General features: G+C 44.2%; 1 protein-coding gene across 3 annotated transcripts in view; it reads right to left on the reverse strand.

Annotated features, from left to right (window-relative positions):
• The window catches only part of ADAMTS12 (ADAM metallopeptidase with thrombospondin type 1 motif 12), a 287,143-nt gene that overhangs the window by 66,156 nt on the left and 205,537 nt on the right, over positions 1-15,450 (reverse strand). For 2 of the 3 annotated variants that reach the window (XM_047730729.1, XM_047730727.1), the window contains 2 exons: positions 10,230-10,363; positions 3,226-3,346 (listed from right to left, as the gene is read on the reverse strand). In XM_047730729.1, coding sequence (XP_047586685.1) covers positions 3,226-3,346; positions 10,230-10,363 — 255 coding nt within the window. Of the gene's footprint in view, positions 1-3,225; positions 3,347-10,222; positions 10,364-15,450 lie in introns of all 3 variants that reach the window. The other variant, XR_007127574.1, reaches the window with a different exon arrangement.

Here is a 15,450-nt window from a genome sequence, read left to right on the forward strand (position 1 = left end):
TAACCAAGCCCCCATGTAACTGACCGCAAAATCATACTTGCTCTGGAAGAATCCTCCATCAGGGCTCACCACATGTCACAGATTCCCGAAGGCATATGCGGTGCCCTGACCAGGGAGACAAAGTGACAGTGTGAGCCATCTAAGCCAATCACCACCACCCACCAAAGAAACCATGGTTCTTCTTTTTTATTTATTTATTTTTTTAAAGAAACCACAGTTCTGGGTGGAGACACAAGGAAAAAAGAATACTTCAGAATATGTGTAAGAAGGGGAAAACTAAGCTTTATGTCTTTGGGCTACAATCAGCAAGTGACCAAAACCCAGTATTACAACATTGGGTTTACAATAATTATGATTATAATATTATGCCAGTTCATGTTAAAAAAGTAAAAAAAAAAAACCAAAAAAAAACCCAAAAAAAACAACCCCAGAACTATAATACTACAACAGTAGGACAACACAGAGGAAAAAATATCCAATATCCCATCAACATAGGTGTCATACAATTAATGACTGGTCTCCTTTATTGTCAAAGGGATATGGAAGCAACCATCAGAAAACCTTTTTCCATTTGACTTTATATGAGCGCTTACTGAATACCTCCTACAGACAGAAATCATGTTCGCTGACTTGGGGTGGGGCAGGGTGGTGACAAAAACCTAAAAGACAATTCAGCCCTCGGTTTAAAAGTGCACCAGAGAGAAAGAACACAATGTAAGAAGGAAGGCCACGGGTAAATACACACAGAAAACAACTAACTATGCCTTGGGTGTCTTCAGAAAGAGGATGTTAAGTCCCCTCTTTCGACTTTGGCCTTCGGGTTAATCAATCTGCCCAGAGCCATCTCACTCCATTTCCTGGAGTTTTGCATTACTTCTGGGTTTCATTCTCACCATGGAGTGGTGGCAGTCAGGGTCTTTGTTTTTTAAGGTTTTTTGTTTTTTTGGGTTTGGGGTTTTTTTGTTTGTTTTTGTTTTTCTTCTTCAGCCAGGGTCTATGTAATGTACCTGGCTTCATCAGGCACGCAGCAAAGGTGGGATCTTCCCAGCGGGTGAAAGGAACACAGATGCTCCTGCTGGGGGTTAATAGAGTCCAGAGTGAGATCTGGCTGGATTTCCTCACAGTGCTGGAGGCAGCATGGCTAGAGAGGCTTGAGGCTCTCTCAGGACACACAGGGTCTGAAGTTGACACCCCTCCCTGGGTACCAAGGGCCATCAGAAGCTCTCTGGGAAGCAAATGGGAGAAGGAGAACTGAAAACCAAAGGCACAAGGGAGCCCAGTGCTGGGCATGTGGACAGAAGCACAAGGTCTCTAAGGCAGTGGTGGGGGTGGAAGGGTGGCTCAAGATGCTTCTGGGCTTTTCCCTCCCAAGAAACCAGAGTAGAGTCAAGAATCCAGAACTAAAGCCCAGTTTCCTAAAGGCTTAGTTAATTAAAAGGTTAAGTGATGAAGATTCAAGAATGAAAAATTCTTTTCAAAGGAGTTACCATAATGTTAGGAGCATAGGGTATCTGAGGTCAGAGATGAACCCCCCCTTCCCCATTAACAAATACTACGGAGATCAAAGGTAGAAATGTGATTTTAAGGATGACTTTATAATCCAAGTAAATGAGGTCACGTTTAAATAACAAAATATTTACATATCAACTTTATAAATAAGATGGAATAAATATTAGCTATCAAAGGATGCTTGAGGAAACACTGGGTTATCATTCACATTCTAGGTAAGTAACACAAAGGGATACGTTTCATGCATACTAAGCCATCGAATAGGTAGACACAAAATACAATCCTTCAGTGATAATTAAGCATTTCACTTTACAGTTTAACCTTATCAATTCAATAGTCAAAGATCAAAAAATAGGGACAAAATTAAACAAATTCAGGTCATCCACTGTGATGTGTCCCAGGGACCAACAGGGCACCTAATCAATGAACACAATACTCGAGGACATACTTAGTAGCTTTGTCCTGGGTGGCAAGCATGACTAAAAGAAAGGCACTGCTTTGTTGGGACTGAGGAAAAGGGTGGCCCACTGTATCTGGGAGTCCCCGTCACTCCCGCCTTGGGTAACACTCCAGTGTAGACGAGGCTCCTCTCCTTGGGCCCTATCTGGGGAGTGCACAGTGGACTCCCTACTCCCAGCACCTGCATTTCTTTGGAATACGGAGAATTAACAACCTAACTGCCCCTCCCCGAAGCAGCCTCAAGCAGAGACCAGAGGGAGCTGGCATATCTGGTCTCAGCTCCTTCACCCCTTGGGTGGGAAAATTCCAATGTATGATGTCTACACTGGCTCCTGTATGATGGTCACTGGCTTCATGATGCACCCTTCCTTGGCTCTCCTCCTTCCCCATTTCACTTTTTGGATGTCCTACTGGTGTTTTCCAGGATCCCCCAACCCGCAAATAAGCTCCTGGTTCCTGAATTCTTGTTTTAGGGTATTTCTCGGGGAGCCTAAACTGTGATACTCTGAGTTATCTTCATCATCTCCGGGCCTCACTTGTCTTCCTCCCAAGACCCATCTGGCTACCAATCACTGCTGATGCCAAGGGACCAGCAGTTTTACCTGAAGACAAATATGCAGGGGTCACAGAAGATTCGGGGTGGGGAGTTATTTGTTCCAGAGGATTATTAGTAGCCCAGAGTTGCACAAAGAAGAAACCTTGCAGAAGGTCATCATGGGAAAGGAACAGCAGAGCATGGGTCAGGAGGGGACATCAGGTGGCAGTCGCCAGCTGGGGCACAATAGGGAGGGAGGGGTTGGGATGCCCTTACTGGGAGAGATGGGGAAGTAGAATGAGCCCAAGCCCCCTTGCCTTGCCTCTCCTTTGTCCCCGAAGGTTCACCCTGAGCCTTCTGCCTTGAAGCCCACCACCAGCTTCTCTGCCCTCTCCCTTAGAGCCCACCCTCTGTCGGTGCCCTTTGGGGCCAGCTTTTGATCTCTGTGTCCCCCAGTTCGAGGTCCATGCCTATGCCACTGGCTTTCAGTCCTGGATGACACTCATTCCCTTTCCCAGGGACAGCCCCCGTGCAGTGGGAGACTTTCTGTAAGTGCCGAGAGATCAGCCCCATCCCTAAAACTGTCCAGGAGCCCTTATCCCCTTGTCATGAAGGGTACATCCCTGAGGAGTTCTTCAAAAGTTACAATCTGCTTTAAAACACAACCATCCATCTTGCCCTCCATTCTCAGCTCCCTGCCACACCGAATATTTGTTTGTTACCAGATCCTTCTTTCTGTTTAAACATCTTCTTTACAGTCTGGCAGGCAGAGCCGTCCCCGAGGCACACACCGCAGCGATCCTCTGTGGCGTTGGAGCCGATCTCATAGTCACAGCCGACCATCTGTGGGGAAGAGAGGCTGCAGGTGACTGACACGGCGGGGGACACCACACCTCCCTTCTCCTTTTCCCCTTCGCTCTTGATGAGATCTGGGCTGGGGACAGATACAGAGACAAATGGTTCCTGTCCCTGGGGGCAGCCAGAGGAGGAAACACAGCGTCCACTGATAGTAAAGGAAACACCCCACTTGTTTAGAGGGGAAAGACAGACACACTGAGTGGGTTCCCAGTTTCTCCTGAGTCCCAGGCAGAACTGATCACAGTTCCAAACAGTTAACATGGAGAATGTCTTGGAATCAGAGTTGCTGGAACAGTAAATCCCCTTCTGATGTGCAAACCTCCTGTCCCTTCGTCTTCAGTGAGTTCCTGGGGATGATGCGAGTTCCTCTGCCTATAATACAGTGGTGGTTCAATCCCTCTACGGGCCTCACTAGGGCGCTCTCTGCTTCCTGTCCGAGCACAGCCGGCGACCCAGCAGCCACCGAGGAGTGAGCTCAATTCTGAGACTCCTTCAGTCCCATAAGGGATGACATCTCTGACCTGCAGACCATCATCAGATGCTTTGGAGCCCCCTAAGACCCCTTGGCACTTCACATGTACCTGAACCCCAGCCACCGTGAGCTTTCTCCTAGGAGCCGAGACTGACTTCACCCTGCTCTGGACCTGATCCCCTCCCAGGGCTCTGCCCATTTGCCCTTCTCCGTCACCTTCTTTCCCTTGCCATGAGCTCTTCTCCTCAGCCAAATCTTTCCTGCCTGAAAATCCCCAGGCTGGAAAAGGGGGGCAGTTAAGCTGGGGGTGTTCAGTAGCATCAGATACCAAAAAATCATGACACATAGACAGAAAGTCATGAAACATGCGAGCCTCTGCTGGAGGTCTTGGTTGCTTGCTCTCTGGCAACAGAGAGAGGGAACCTGGACCATATCCTACTAGTCAGACATCTCCTTGCGAAGAATTGTGCCTAGGCAGTTTTTTTTTTTTTCCTCCTTCAAACATAATTTCCTTCCTTGTTTTATTTTTTATATTTCTAAGTTTGTGTTTTCATTCCAGGAGAATTTCAGGTGTACACCATAGTGACTGGGCACCTCCACAGGGCAGCTGGTACCCATCACATTTCCTTTCTCGTTTTAGCGCCAATTCCAATCCGCTGAAAGGAAGAACAGTTTGAATTTTTAAATACACCCTCCCTTCACCAGCCGAACAGAGAATTAATGGCCAGTGACAGGAAATACCTCAATTCCTCAAACTAACTCTCTCTTCAGCTCCGAGGATTGTGCTACGTGACCCAGTTGGGAAAAATAAAGTGCTAAGGGATCAAAAAATTACTCATGCTAATCACAAGAGAGAGAAACTGTTGGGATGTGTACTCAGTGGTCACGAGTAAAATGTCAGCTCTTCACATGTGCTGTGTTTTCAGCAGGCTGGAGCATATGCTGATGAGCTGATCTGTACAGATCGTATACCCAGAGACCTTCATTCCTTCACCGATTTGGGATGAGCCAGGATATCAACCCTGAGACACAGGAACAGTAAAGTGTCTTTTCAAATCTCTACCAAAAGAGGATAGATACAAATGGGAAGAATAACATTAAGAAAGCCAGGAAAACAAACACGCTGGGCTCATCTCTCTTCTTCAGCAGCATCTGCCCGCATACTTGGGGATGGAGGTGGGGGCTGGGGGAGGGAGACCCCACAGAGAACGTCCCACAGTGTAGTCAAGGGGTTCTTGCAGAGACTGGAGACCCCACAGAGAATGTCCCATAGTGTAGTCAAGGGGTTCTTGCAGAGACTTCACTCCAACTGCTTCTCCCGTCATCGGCCTCCAGCCCAAGCAACACTGAGTTCAGTGTCTACCACGAGGCCTGGGAAGACATGAGCCAGTCATCCTTGCTGCACATAAAACATAAGGGCTCCCAGGGAAAAACGAATAGATGTCACTCAGCTTTTCGCATCCTATGCTCTGGCAAGAGGCCCATGACAGTATCGTCTTTCCACCTTCAGCAGAATCAGAGGTGGCTTTCCTGTTGCCACTGAATGTGGACAATGACTCCAGCTAGGATTTCCTCTGATGGGACTCCTCGTGTGCCCAACTGCCACTCCAGTGAGTAACATCAAAGGAGAAATCCTTTAACTTTCCCATTATATAATTTCTTTCTTTAACAAACAGCTATATTGGGGCACCTCAGTTGGTTAAGTTGGTTAAGCATCTGCCTTTGGCCCAGGTCATGATCCCGGGGGTCCTGGGGTCAAACCCCAGGTCCAGCTCTCTGCTCCGCGAGGGAACCTGCTTCTCCTTCTCCCTCTGCCTCCTCCTCACCCTGTTTGTGCTCTCTCTCTCTCTCTGTGTCAAATAAATAAATAAAATCTTTAAGAAAGAATACCTAAGGAACTCTTGTGAGTCCCAGTTTCATCTTTAAAAAAAATAAATAAAAATTAAAATTTAAAAATAAAGAACAGCTTGATTGAGGCATAGCAGATATAGAAAATACGGTACCAATTTAACATAAACAAGTTGATGAGTCTGGATTCACACAAGTAACTTTGAAACCAGCATCTGGCCAAGGTTACAGGCATATCCCACCCCCCAAATGTTTCCTTGTGACTCTTTCTGTGTGTGTGTGTGCTAAGAACTTCGAACAGGGGATCTACACTCTCAAACAATGTCTAGGTGCACAATACAGCGTGTTAACCGTTGGCACCACAGCCATGGGGATGCACAGGCCTTTGTGTCTTGCCTGACTGAAACTTTGTACCCACTGAACAATAACTCCCTGTGTTTCCCTCCCCTCAGCCCTTGGCAATCCCTGCTTTATTCTTAGCTTTTATGAGCCTGACTATTCTAGATTCTCGGGTAAATAGAATCCTGTGGAGTTCATTCTTCTGTGAGGGGCTTGTTCACTTAGCGTAACGTCCTCCAGGCTCAGCCCTGTTGTCACAAATGGCAGGATTTCCCTTTTCTCAAAAGCTGGGATGGAACAAAATTCTGTAGTATGGATACAACACGGTACAGACAACATTTTCTTTGTCCTTTCATCTGCTGATGGACGTTTGGGTTGTTTTAATTTCTTGGCTGTTGCAAATAATGCTGCAGTGAACGTGGGAGAACAGATATTTCTTCATTATCCTGATTTCAATTCTTTTGGATACACACCCAGAAATCCCACGTCTGGGTCTTCTGGTAGGTTCTATCTTTAATTTTTTGCGGGAACCTCCATATTGTTTTCTATAATGGCTGCACGATTGTGCGTTCCCACCAACAGTGAGTAGGGTCGCCCTTTCTCCACATCTTCAGCAACACCTATCTTTTGGTTTTTTGAAGACAGCCATCCCAACAGGTGTGAGTGGTATCTTATTGTGGATTTGATTAGTATTTCTGTGATGTTTAATACTGTTAAGCACCTTTCCACATACCATTTCTATGCTTTCTCTGGAGAAATCCCTATTCAGGTCCTCAGCTTGTTCTTTTAACCAGGTTATTTGTTTTCCTGCTCTTGAGTTGTTGGAGTTTCTTACACATTCTAAATATTAGCCCCTTGTCATATATTTGGTTTTCAAATATTTTCTTTCACTCTGTAGATTGACTTTTTACTCTGATGGTTATGTCCTCTCTGTCAGAAGTGTATCATCCATTCTTAACCCTGTCACTTGGCCTGAAGAGCACACTCTCTTGAATATTAGAGAATTCAGGTTCCAGGCTTTCATCCAGGCCCCTGGCTCTGTTAGTGAACACATACTATGTATTCTTAGCAATTCTCATCTTTTTCCTATGAGTTAACACTGTTTTACTTTGTAAATTCTCAAAGGACTGAGAAGAACTAAAACACCAACTGGGGCCAAGACCCACTCCACCTGAAATGTCGTCCCCGCTCTTCACAGCCCCTTGGCAGAGGTCGACAAGGGAAGTCTGCCTGGTTCTGAGTTGTGGCCTGTTCTTAGCTGGTGAAACTCCAGGTATAATGACGGGCAGAGTTACACTCACCTGAAAAGAACAGGTGAATGATACTGCCACTTGACAAAAAGGGATAGTAGCAATAATGCTGTCCTCGCTCTAACTTTGGGAGTTAGGATCTGGCATTCTGGAGGGAGCTGTGCCCCAGACAAACTGATATGAGGATGTTCAGCAAATCACTGAAATGGCCAAAACAGCCCAGAGAGAGCAAAGCAGGTTCGGGACAGTTTCTGAGAGAAACCAGAGAAGGGGGTGCACTTAGGACAGGGAGCAAGACTACCAGGCAAGGTGGAGGACTCCGTGGGGATTCACACAGTTAAATTTCTGTTCTAAGATGTATACAGTAGGTTGAGCATAAGAGCAAAAAAGGGTTGATTGGGTCTAGGATCCTGGGCTGAGAGACGGACAGAAGGCTAAGAGAAGTCTGGGGACAGCCGGTGTGAAAAATCAGGACATCTGGGCTGCTCGGGAAGAAGCTGAAGCCAGAGCCATGGGGACTGGGAGAAAAGGGGAGACAGAAGAACCTGGAATCAAGAGCTGGTTTTCAGGAGAAAGGAGTGGGGGTGGGCAGGCGTGGGACTACCTGCCCACAGGTTTGCAAGCTTACGCCATGCCATGCTTATGATCAAAAACAGGAGATAGCCTGAAAAGTCTAAGTTTAAATTCATATCTTTGATAAACAAACTTAAGAGTTTAATACAACTCTTTTAAAAAATGGGGAAGGGCATCAATAGACAGTCACCTCCTAGAACAAATTCTGTTCTGATCAAGGCCTGGTGACTCTCCTGACAACAGAATCTGCAAATCTAATGAGCCAAAATGATGGCAAATATCATCATTTCAAAATGGACTGTTGAGTATATGAATAAAAGCAAATTCAACGAATGTTTATGTGAAGGGAAGCAAACACATTTTCATATAAAGAAGGTCAATTAGATACTACCTTTTTTTTTTTCCTGATGACGTATCTTTTTATTTCAATATCTGATCAATGCCCTTTGAAAAAACTGTAGTAAATGAGTAAGACAACTAACAAAGCTGAAAGTAACCACAGCCTGGATCCTTGGAAGGTAAATTGAATTTAGGCTATTAAGGCAAATTTGACTTGACATAATGTTGAAGCTTAAAAACTTGCTCAGCGTGGTAAAGAGAGAAAGTGGGTAATTAAAGCTTCTAAAAAGCCCCAACTCGTTTCCAAAAAGAGAAAGTCAAACTGAGGGACTGCAGCTTTTTCTATTCAGCTCATTTAATTGGCCTCAAGAAAGGCACCCAAGATCCCTTAGGTTTTGTTCAAAACACGGTGTTCTCTGTCATCTGCTAAAGATACCATCGCTGTGCTTGTAAAGGTGTTCAGGTCTAACAAATCATTTTAGCATCACATTCATTTCGCAGTGATTAAGGTCCTCAGCCCTAGTTGCATATGGCAATTCCCTGGGAAGTCTTCACAATGTCAGTGTCCAGGCCCCGAATCCCAGAGGTTCTGAATCAACAGGTTTGAGATTGAGTCTGGACATCACCAGTCTTTAAAAGCTCTTTGGGTGATTCTAATAGGCAGCCAGGCCTGAGAATCTACTGTTCTAGATAGCGATGCTGCTGTTTTGGCCTGACTTAGCTAGATAAACCTCTTCCCACTCTGGAGAACAGATCTAACTTAAATACATATTAATTACTTTTGGCTCTTTATAACTACAGAGCTAATTGGTAAGGAGTCTGAACGAGAATTTCGTCTGAGTTCTTAGAAATGTAGAGTGTGATGAGGACTAGCTTTTAACTCACTCATTCCCAGGAATCATCACGTTGCCTCCTATATTTTGGTCACTACTGGAATAAGTCAATAGGCAACTTCAAGGTGATAAACATATCTTTTCAGGGTGCTGACCCTTATGGGCAGGAGCCTTCTTCCGTGGCAGGAATTTAATCCAGTGGGAAAAAAATTATAGTAAACACTTTTTGAAGGAACTAAAATGCATTAGAAACTTATTGTGTGCCAAGGACTCTGTTATGTTAGGGGCTTAACATACACATCTTTATTTAACCTATTTGACACTAACTAGGAAGATACATTAACATCCTAATTTTAAGAAAAAGAAACTGAGTCTCAGCAAAATGTCTTGAGTTATACGGTGGGTTCACAATGGCATCAAGTTCACATTCTAGAGCCTGAGACCTAACCACTGTACTTTCCTAAGAGCTAATTAGAACTTTCTAATTAACTTTTCCTTCATTGATTAAAAACACCTTTTCTTTAAACTGACATTTATGCCTGGGTGTTGGATCACAAAACTTGTTCATCAAGTCCTTGCAAACTAAACTGCGAGCACCAGAGAAGAGTTCTTCAATGGGCTGCACACATAAAAGCACTGACAAATCAGGTCTCTCTCATTTCCAAAAAGGCAGAGTTGATTAATGGAGTCAGTGTGGAAAAGTTAAACAGAAATCGCAAGATCTGGTTGAAAAGTTCCTATCATGTCATCTCTCTTCTTACAGTAGATCATGCTGGTAATCAAGGGAGAATTACATGTAAAAATGCTTTGCACAAAACACTACGCAAACTACCGTTAATTTCAGCTTTTCCTCAAGTTTAAGTACTCTGCTGGCAAGTAACCAATGAATAATTTAATACCACAAAAATAATCAGGGTCAACTCTTCCTAATAATTCTTCCTTTAAGTTGCTGCTTCTTCAACTTGACCTGTTCTATGCCTAAAATGATATCACAGAGCACGTCAGTAAGTCAAGAAAGACCACAGCAGGAGTGAAAGTTTTCAATTCCAAACTGTTGACTCTGATCAACACTGTCAAGTCTAGTCTCGCAGATCACATATTAAAAAAAGGACCATATGTCAAAGTCATATAAGAAAGCTTAGAACATCTGACTCCCTGAATTAATAAAAACCATGATTTAATGAAGTTGTAGATTAAGGAAACATACCCAATACCTTACATATGCCATTAATACAGACATTTCTGCTGTTGCCACCTTCAAAGCAAGGGGTACCATCAATGACAGCATCCAGCATTTTCTCGGAAAACTGGCCATCTATGGGTCGGCAGTATAGCTCACAAGGATGTGCTGGAGTGAAAAAGAGACAAATCCTTGCAAATTAGCTTTTTTAGCTCAGCACCCTTCCTACAGGATTCTTTTATACCCACTACCCCCCACGAATCGCTTATCTGGAGATTCCCATCTTTCACTCTCCCGTGACATATGTTGAAATGTAGGCTTTTTCTCTTTCTCCAGTTAAAGGGTTTTACAATGAATTAAATTGGGGAGATTGCTTTAAAATGCTATGCTCTTTGTTATAAACAATGCAACCTTTCAATCAAACATGGAACTGTGCTTATAAAATGAAGGTGTGGAGCCTCTGGGGCTAACCTAGAAAAGAAGTAATGGTAACCAGTGCTGCCAGACTCCAGACAAGCATGGCACCCACCCACCATCTGCTGCAAAGAAGCAGACCTCTAGGGAAGAGGCAGGCCCCTCCCACAGGGCCAGCTCTCTATAGCAACTGCCACCACGATCATGATCCCACCTCCAACGAGTATTTTCCTTTATTCTCCTCAAGTTCAACAAGTCCCTGGACACATATTTACAAACACAGAGAAATAGAAACCCTGATTTTTTGCTGAAGCTAAAGCCAACGAGCTTACCGTAATGGTTTATCCCACCATGCTATCTCCTACCATGAATACATTCTAGGGTTCAATTTTCTATTCCTTTGTGAATGAGGATAGGGTGATTTCCAGCACAGGAACTATTCTAAAGATTTACTTAATAGAATTAGAGTACCAGAAAAGATAGATAACTTTGAAAACATAAATTGCCTTAAAAATTTTAATAGGTTGTAGCAACATGGATGGGACTGGAAGAGATTATGCTGAGTGAAATAAGTCAAGCAGAGAGAGTCAATTATTATATGGTTTCACTTATTTGTGGAGCATAACAAATAACATGGAGGACAGGGGAGTTAGAGAGGAGAAGGGAGTTGGGGGAAATTGGAAGGGGAGGTGAACCATGAGAGACTATGGACTCTGAAAAACAATCTGAGGGGTTTGAAGCGGTGGGGGGTGGGAGGTTGGGGGAACCAGGTGGTGGGTATTAGAGACGGCACAGATTGCATGGAGCACTGGGTGTGGTGCAAAAAAAAAGTTATTTTCAAGCACCAAAAATAATATGCTCATATATTTGTTTATTTTTTATCATCTTTTTAAATAAACATATAATGTATTATTTAAAAAAAAATTTAACAGGTAAGAGCACCTGAGAGTCTCCATGGGTTAAAGCCTCTGCCTTTGGCTCAGGTCATGGTCTCAGGGTCAGGGTCCTGGGATCGAGCCCCGCATCGGGCTCTCTGCTCAGTGGGGAGTCTGCTTCCCCCTCCCTCTCTGCCTACTTGTGATCTCTCTCTGTCAAATGAATAAATAAAATCTTTTTAAAAAATTTAATAGGTAATACATGTATATGATAAGAAGAATTCAAATAATAATTTTCTTGTAAATGCTACATCTAATTTTTTTTAATTGAAAAACTTGAGAGGGGAGACTGGGTGGCTCAGTGGGTTAAAGCCTCTGCCCTCAGCCCAGGTCATGATCTCAGGGTCCTGGGATCGAGTGCCGCATCAGGCTCTCTGCTCAGCAGGGAGCCTGCTTCCTCCCTTCTCTCTCTCTGCCTGCCTCTCTGCCTACTTGTGATCTGTCTGTTAAATAAATAAATAAATAAATCTTTAAAAAACAACAACAACAACAACTTGAGAATGTCTTCTTCAGAAAGGTCCTTCTTGGGAGGAATCTCGTTTGGATCTGTTTATTGGGATTGAACTTGAGTTTCTGGCAGATGTGACCGGGTGAGGGTTCAATGAGACCAGCCTTCGGCCATGTGCCAAGGACCCACCCCGTGTGGATGCTGATACAAATACCCAGCTAACACAAAGCCTAGGTATGGTTCCTCAAGAGTACGATGATCCATTTGGTAAAGAAATAAAGGCATAAAACACAAGTATAACTAAGAGCAGAAGCTCGAGACAAACTTGAGACAGAGGTCAAGAACACCTTTTAAAGCTCAAAGGAGAAAGATAAAAGCAAAGAAAGAATACCGACTGATGTTATATAAAGAGCAATGGATAAGTTGTCTGAGAAAATGACAAAATCAAAATGAGTTGGAGAGATCACAGCACAAAGCACCAATGGAAAAGGGCCACAGGCCGGGGTGGGGGGAAAGGGGCAGGGACAAAACAAGACCTGGGATGACTGTGAACCTTTATTCCTGGCAGTGTGATTAGCTCTGTCGCTGCCTGAACTGGAGCAGAAGTACTTAGAGGGAGCCACCGAGGCTCAGCTCTGCTCTCTTGGAGATGGGCTCATCCATCCAGGTGGGCTGAGTCCGGAGATTCATTTCATGAAACCCTGGGCTATTAACTGGAAGGACAGAGGCAGGGAAAGCACTGTTAAATGAGAATTTGATTCGAGCTTTAGAATTTGGATTTGAGATATTGTGTTTGGACACATAAAGCAAAAAGAGAAAGCCGCTCTGAGTAATTCTGGAGCTTTTCTAAAGGAGTTATCTGTTCCAGCCTGCTGGGAAGGGCTGGGCCTCCAAGCGCCTAGGGTGCAAACTTAAGAAGGCTCACTCTCAGGGGTTGTAGAAATGGGTCCTCCTAGCAACTAAGTCCCCATCCAACGGCAGGCGTCGTACTGAACTCCAGAATGGTGAAGTTCCAGCGTTTGCCTTAGTTTTACTCCCTCTGGGCTTGTGCTGTTTGACTCACTCCCTGAAGGAAAAAACCATCCAGAGACTTTTGCTACTCTTGTTTATATGGTGAGTTAAGAGGAATTTTGCTTAATAAAAAAAAAGCCAACATAGCATTTGCACAGTCTCGCAGATCTTGCTGTGCTTCATAGCAGTTTCCTCTCATGTTAATTATCGCAACCACCCTGTGGTGTTAGTTCTTTTCTTAGCACCATTTCATAGATGAGACACTGAAAAATGAAGATTCCCGAGATCTCACAGTGTGAGTAGCAGAGCCAAATCTGGTGCCTTAGCTTAGAGCCCACTCTACTAAGCCCTAAGCGACAGGCACAGCATTTCCTTTAATAGAAGCTCTCTAACATCCACTCTGTATGTTACTAGGCAATGCATTTTTTACAGATCGTGTTGGTAGAATTCCAGTGGGACTCCATTTTAATATTCTCTCACAGGGCTTAAATATAGTGAGAACCACCAGCCTGTGGAGTCACAGATTTCTACAGACAGTGTATATAAAAGCTTCAGCTCATGAAAACCCAGTATTTCCTTGAGAAAGCAACTTAAGCTTTCTGTGACTCAGTTTCTTCATCTGAAAAACAGGGATAATAATTCCCACCTTGCAATGCAACTGGTGAGGGTTAAGACGGAGATCGAATGTGGAGCACTCGGCATGGGGTCTGGTCTACAGTAAGTGCTTGACACACAGCAGTCATGATCTCGGTTTTCACGTCTTTACCATGAACTCTCTGAATTCTAAAGGTCTCACAGTTGCTCCCCCATGCCATGCTTCTATTATGCCAGTCTTCTCCAAAGATACCTGTCTTGTAATGCTGATTCAGTTCTCCTTCCCACCCAGAAAAATCTTTCCTGAAAGACCCTCTTTGCCTTTAGATTATTCCGTTATGCTACTTCTAATCAGTTCTACAGTAAAGCTGGACTTTGTTTTACTATTTCTTAAACAATTTGTCTTGTCAGTTTATCATACAAAATTCTAGATCTTGGTAGGTCAGCAAGTGGTTCTGTGACTTTCCTTTACTGCCCCTCTGGACCGGGTTTGAAGCTGTTCTGCTCATACAGTTACCGCTAAGGTCCTTACTGCTCTACACTTCTGAGACCATGGACTGGACAAGCTCCTCGACCAAGCGGCGATGTCTGCAAGGGCCCTTTGGTCCTCTGTGCATTATTAACCGGCCATGGCTGGCCTGCTCAGTGTGTGAAGGAGAGGACAGAACATATGCCTGTTGAGGACCCCAGCACATGGAGGAGGTGAGAATAAGAACAGTCTGGGGGATTCTGCTTCACACGGCTTGGGCATCAGACCCCCAGCGATTCGGGTCTCAGCTCTGACTCCTACATCTCACCCAAGGCCTCCTCGGTCTCTAGTCTACTTGTCGGAGGGGCTTGTCGGAGAAGAGTATTAAAACCTCTCATGAGGCATCTGGCATAGAGCGGTGGTTTAAATATGGCAGTTACTACCATCAACATTTCCCAAGGAATACTAACAGGACCTTACTCCAGAAAAGGCTCTTAACGCACATTCACTAATTAACAGACATGACAGATGTCAACACTGTTAGGGAGAAAATTTTGGACCAAGTGGCAAAGAGACCATCTCAATCCTGAGAGATAATCTTCAACTCAGTCATAAAAATGAACCTTGACCTTAGTGATAGAAGTCAAGGTTGTTCGTTGCAGCAATTAAATGTTTATCCAGAGAGAGAAGGACAGATCCATGAAGGTGCACTTCCATTATGTCGTTTCGTATACTCACAGAGTCACTAAGCAGTCACTAGGGGGAATGAAGTAAGCCACAATGTCATGACATTCTGCTAATGAGCACAGCAAGTGGCAGGATTGGCCAGGCAGGATTTCTTCTGTGTCCCAGCTAAAACCTGCTGTTAACAACGGTGGCCTCTAAGGAATGAGTGAAGCAAGGCGGGATGAGAATTTATTTTATTTCACTCTATAACATACATGTGCATGTTTCTTAAGGAAACATACATTTCTTTTAAAAATAATGTCTTGGCCATCCAACAAGAACACTGGAAAGGTCTCCTTTCTTCTGTGATAAAACACATCTCCAAGAAGAGAGGCCCTCGTTTCAGGACTTCTTTTCATTTTGCTCATGTAATATGGGACTACTACGACCCAAGGTTAGACAGGCTAACTCTAGTCTACTTCATGGAAGAAACACACATTTCTACTGAATCTAAGCATAGTGGTCCATGGAGTCTTAAGAATAATCCAGTAAATAATCTTTGGGCAATAACAGCGCACAGACCTCCTGCTCCCACTCTTCCAGAACTCGCACACCTGTGACTCACAGGGGTGCCTAAGGCCAGAAAGAACCCTGTGCTTGAGAGCAGCAGCACCTTTGTGAATGGAAGGTGGAGGGTCATTTCAGCACTTTATAAGCC

This window comes from Lutra lutra, chromosome 5 (genome assembly GCF_902655055.1).
Source record: "Lutra lutra chromosome 5, mLutLut1.2, whole genome shotgun sequence".
Classification (NCBI taxonomy): domain Eukaryota; kingdom Metazoa; phylum Chordata; class Mammalia; order Carnivora; family Mustelidae; genus Lutra; species Lutra lutra.